This window comes from Schistocerca gregaria, chromosome 3, assembly GCF_023897955.1.
Source record: "Schistocerca gregaria isolate iqSchGreg1 chromosome 3, iqSchGreg1.2, whole genome shotgun sequence".
Classification (NCBI taxonomy): domain Eukaryota; kingdom Metazoa; phylum Arthropoda; class Insecta; order Orthoptera; family Acrididae; genus Schistocerca; species Schistocerca gregaria.
The window spans coordinates 651243637-651248965 of record NC_064922.1 but is presented as its reverse complement, the minus strand read 5'-3'; the positions used below and the strand labels follow the sequence as shown (position 1 = coordinate 651248965).

Below are 5329 nucleotides of genomic sequence, written 5' to 3'. Positions count from 1 at the left end.
TGTGTGTTCCTGAGTAGTGGACCCCTTTTTGAACTAAAGTAAGTGCTTTTAAGTCCTTGTGCAGATCATTTTTGTTCCTGGTATTCTATGTATGAACTGAGCTGTTTGTTGGAAAAAAAGAGATATATTATTTAGGACAAATTTCATTAAGGAGTAAATATACTGAGAGGCAGTAGTTAGTATACCCAGTTCTTTGAAGAGGTTTCTACAAGACGTCCGTGAGTTTACTCCACAAATAATACGTATTACACGCTTTTGGACTCTGAAAACTTTTGTTTGACTTGAAGAGTTACCCCAAAATATTATACCATATGACATTATGGAATGAAAGTAGGCAAAGTATGCAAGCTTTTTCACTTATGTCGCCTATGTCTGCAAACACTAATTGCAAATACAGATTTGTTTAGGCGTTTCTGCATTCTGTGGTGTGCTCCTCCCAACTGAATTTATTATCAAGTTGTAATCCCAGGAATTTAAGACTGTCAACCTCTTCTATCTGCTCTTCTTCGTACTTTATGCATATGCTGGGTGGAAAGCTCTTACAGGTTCTGAATTGCATATAGTGAGTCTTTTCGAAGTTTAATGTCAGTGAGTTGGCTTTAAACCATTTATTAATATCCATGAAAATATAATTAGCAGATCTTTCTAGAACTACACTCGACATACTATTTATTGCAATACTTGTGTCATCTGCAAACAAAATTAACTATGCTTCTAGCAGTGTAACTGATGAGAGAGCATTAATGTACACAAGAAAAAGCAATGGCCTTAAGATGGATCCTTGTGGGACACCACACGTAATTTCTTCCCATTCTGATGACTTAATTCATTAGTCCCTTGCACTGACACCCTTTGTTTCCTGTTAGCGAGGTATGACTAACCATTTTACAGCACTGCCTGTGACACCATAGAATTCTAATTTATTTTAAAGGATGTTGTGGTTTACACAATCAACTGCCTTTGACAAATCACAAAATACCTGCTGCTTGTAACTTGTTATTTAATGAATTAAGTACATTTTCACTGTAGATGTAAATAGCCTTTTTGATATCAGAACCCTTCAGAAATTCAAACTGTGTTCTTGATAATATGTTATTTGTGGTCAGATGGTTGAGAAGCTGCCTGTAGATTACTTTTTCTAAAATTTTTGAGAACGCTGGCAAAAGTGAAATCGGTCTGTAGTTTGATGGCATCTCTTTATCCCCTTTCTTGAATAGAGGCTTAACATCTGCATATTTCAGCCAGTCAGGAAATGTCCCAGTTATAATTGACTGGTTACACAAGTAACTTAGAATTGTACTAAACTCACAAGAACATGCCTTAATTAACTTTGTTGATATTTTATCGTAACCACTAGAATGCTTTGTTTTTAAAGATTTTATTATGGAAGTTATTTCTTTTGGTGATGTGAGTTACATATTCACGTTCCTAAAGCTATTTGTAAAGGCTAGTTTCAGATATTCAAGGGCATTATTTACTGATCCTGACAAACCCATTCTATCAGTAATGGATATAAAGTACTTGTTAAACAGATTAGGGTGTTTACATCATGCAACCTGCATTACATCCTCTTCTTCACGGCTACTGCATCAGCTTAAGCTTATATTGAAATGAAAGCAGCAATCTAGATCCTACACAGTGAAAGCATATTTAAAAATTTGACCGTTACTGGAAATTAAGTTTCAACAGCACAGATGGGCACACTATACACATATAGAGAACAGGTTTCCTTCTAATCTGGTCTAATAATATATGCCTGGCTGCATCAGCATTATGGTGGACCATGCTCACCTCTGCTTGAAACAGGAAGTTGATTGTGTAACTTCAAGATCTGTTTAGCTGATGGGAGGGGAAGTGTTATTAGAATATGTATGTCTATAACCACCTTTAAGAGAAGGCAGGAACAGCATCACATTGCTAACATTTTTGGGCCATACAATGCTACAGAAACACATTTAGACTCAAAAGTGAAGCATAGCATTTGAGTACAGTACCTATCACCAAAAACTATTGCCAAATATTCGAAGGAACAACTATAGAAGAGCTGTTGATACAACTATACCAACTAACCACATTATTTACAGTAGTGATTGACTTACTCATGGTTGTAACCTTACAAGATATAACTGAAGGGTTACACATTTTGAGACTCTTTTGAAAAACATAAAATGTAATGGCTTCAGAACAGAAATTCAGATATATTATGCGTCAAATGTATAATATTAACATTCAGACTATTTGAACACCAGAGGCTAATCTGATTTCAAATCGAAGCTGAACAGAACCAAAATCTTTTTGCCTCCCTGGCATAGCTAGTCCATAGATATACAGGAACCACAACTTTAAGGGATCTGAATGTTGTGCAACACAATTACTATTGCATATTCTGATGACATCTACCCACATTCACACATGTGTATACTAATAATGAACACTTAACTGTTGCAGCTCAGGTTATTTTCCCATTTGATTGCTATAGTAAATATTAGCATCACCAGTTTACCAGTATATTACACAAAAAAAATGTAAATTCACTTCTTAGGTATGTAGCATGCACTAGCTTGAAAGATTGAATCATGGCAACAAAATATAATATAAGGCATTTTCAAGTCACAATTCCAAGTTAAGAATGCATGTACACACAAAAATATTTGAAAACAAATGGAGCCTATGCATTCAGCCAAATTATGTGTAGAGGAATGAAATCTAAGGGCAAAAGAAACATGTCAAAGATAAGATACAATTGATTTTTTTAAAATTTATTAAAAATATTTCTGTAAGTAGTGATATCTGCTCACATTTTATGAATACTGACATCTTCAATATCGTACAAAGATATCTACTAGTTTAAGTTCACACAATGCTACAATTATGTAGGAAGTAGCATCAAACCCATACATCTTTACAATGTGAAACATGCAAACCATAAAAATAATCTCATGACCTGTTACCATAGGCAATGGAACAGAAAGAAAAATAATTTAAGTCTGAGTATAAAATTAAGACCTTAATGCATCACGAGAGTCCTCACCAGCAAGTTCCCTTTGCAACACCTCTAATGACTTTCCTCTGGTCTCAGGAACAACAAAAAACACAAACACACTACCAATTGCTGTGAGAACTGAGAACAGCCAAAATGTTGAGGCAATACCAACATTTTCTATCAGGTCAGAAAAGAATTTGGCAATAACAAAACCTAAAATAGTACTTATGAAACATGTCACAGAGCTAGCGAAACCTTTAATATGTCTTGGAAACAAGACACTCATCATTATACAAGGTACAGGGCCAAAACCAAATGAATATACTGCAACATACAGACAAATACTCACAAGTGGCAACCATTCAATATCTATGATGTATGACATTCCATATTTCCCTTGGAGGTAAAAAAATAATCCCAGTAAATACATACATATAAACATGACAAAACTGGAAATAAGTAGCAAAATACGGCAACCCAGAACACCAACAAGTAACGATGTGCACAGAGATGCAATTACCTGTATTGCTCCAACAATTATTGTACATATACTTGGCTCAATACTGCTCCCAACAAAGTGAAATATGTCTGTTGTGTAGAATATCACAGCATTAATACCGCAGAGCTGCTGAAACGACATTAGACCAAATGCAATAAAAAATGCTACCTTAGCAGTTCTGGAGCTCTGGGCATCTTTGGTTGCTCCATCGTTATCGTCACAATTTCTTCCTATCTGTAACAATTCTTCCTCCACATCACAATCAGGTCCTTGAAGCCAGAAAAGAGATGTTTTCGCTTCATTTTCCATTCCCTTATGCATATAATACACTGGTGTTTCTGGCATAAAAGCAAACATAATACCGTATATTATTGGTACAACACCACATACTATTGACGACCAGAATATATCCAATTCTCTGCCTAATACATACGCAAAAACAACTCCAACATTTATCATTAGCTGGAAGCACGTTCCAAGCATTTCCCTTATTCCAGTCTCTGCTATTTCACAAATATATATAGGTGCTGATATTGCATATGCTCCACAAGCCATGCCCGTGATGAAACGGCCAGCACAAAACAGCGCCCATGTATTTGCCCAGGCAATTAAAGCCCAACCTCCAACAAATGGGATTGTCAACGCCAGCATTACAGATTTCCGTCCAAATTTATCAACTAAGTACCCAGTAGGCATAACGGATGCTCCACTCCCAAGTACCATAAAGGAGCTGATCCACGATACTTGAGACAATGTAAATTTAAATTTCAATTGAAGTTCTCTGCTTGCTGGTGCTGACCAGGCCACAACATTCCCAACGGCAAATGCACCAACGGTGACGATAAACGCAGCTAAATACTGCTTACATTTTCGGGATCTACGGCTTATTAAAAGTTCTCCGTTGCTCGATGTTATGCCTGTAGTCTCTTCTTCTGTTCTGTTGGTGGATTTTGATACAACATCCTGATCATAATTCACCTCCATTTTATGAGGTAGTAACACAAATAATTTTACAGAAACGGTCAGCGTTTACAGGCTGTTTCGGTAACGTCCGAACTGGTAATAACATACCACTTCACTTGATGCTAAACATTGGGATGAATTTCAATTTCCAACGGAGGAAGGGATACGCATATCCCACAACGCTTACGGAAACTGTACGTACATGAACTCGCACTCCCCATACCATACTGCCTCACTGACAGTTACCACCTGTTACACGCCGCTATAAGCAATGCACAAAATATTAACAAGTCGAAGACACATCACACCACTGGAACGTCAACATCTGCGACACATTCACTATCGACCGGTGTTATCGACAGTAGAGATCAAACCTATCGACATTCACCAGAATTTATCCGGTACCTTTGATTCCCACTGGCTACAGACTTGAACAGTATCACACAAGAACATGCACTAATACATCTACCGCTTTACTGCTACATCTACGTTTGCCAAGGATTCTCGGGAAGAATGTTTTGAGGGTGCATCACTTGCTGACAAGGGAAATTACAGTATTCTTATCGTAACACTCACGTGCCTTTATATCTTTGAGGTAGAATAAGCTTCATGCTAAATATACAAATATGTTACGAGAGATACTATGGATGCAAGATACTCTTTGGCCATAGTACTTGGGCGAGGCCATATTAGATCCCATCAAGCTCTTTTTTTTGGAGTGTTTTATATTATAACCGCATTGTAACTTATGTCCACATTGATTGTCTCCTAGTAAGATAAATTTAGTTATATAAAATGTCAAATAATGAGTTACGGGCATTTAAATGTTTCAAGAGTGTTATGCATAGGAGAAAGGGCAGTTGTACAACCTTATTGTAGTGTAC

General features: G+C 36.7%; 1 protein-coding gene across 1 annotated transcript; it reads right to left on the bottom strand.

The window, feature by feature from the left end:
* Positions 1-2743: 2743 nt before the first annotated feature.
* LOC126354679 (facilitated trehalose transporter Tret1-like) lies at positions 2744-4756 on the bottom strand. Its single transcript, XM_050004481.1, has one exon. The coding sequence runs from the start codon at positions 4464-4466 to the stop codon at positions 3000-3002; it is 1467 nt and encodes a 488-aa protein (XP_049860438.1). The 5' UTR covers positions 4467-4756; the 3' UTR covers positions 2744-2999.
* Positions 4757-5329: the final 573 nt, after the last annotated feature.

Excerpts from the sequence above, each read along its gene's own strand:
- LOC126354679 (XM_050004481.1), bottom strand. The coding sequence starts at position 4,466 with ATGGAGGTGAATTATGATCAGGATGTTGTATCAAAATCCACCAACAGA.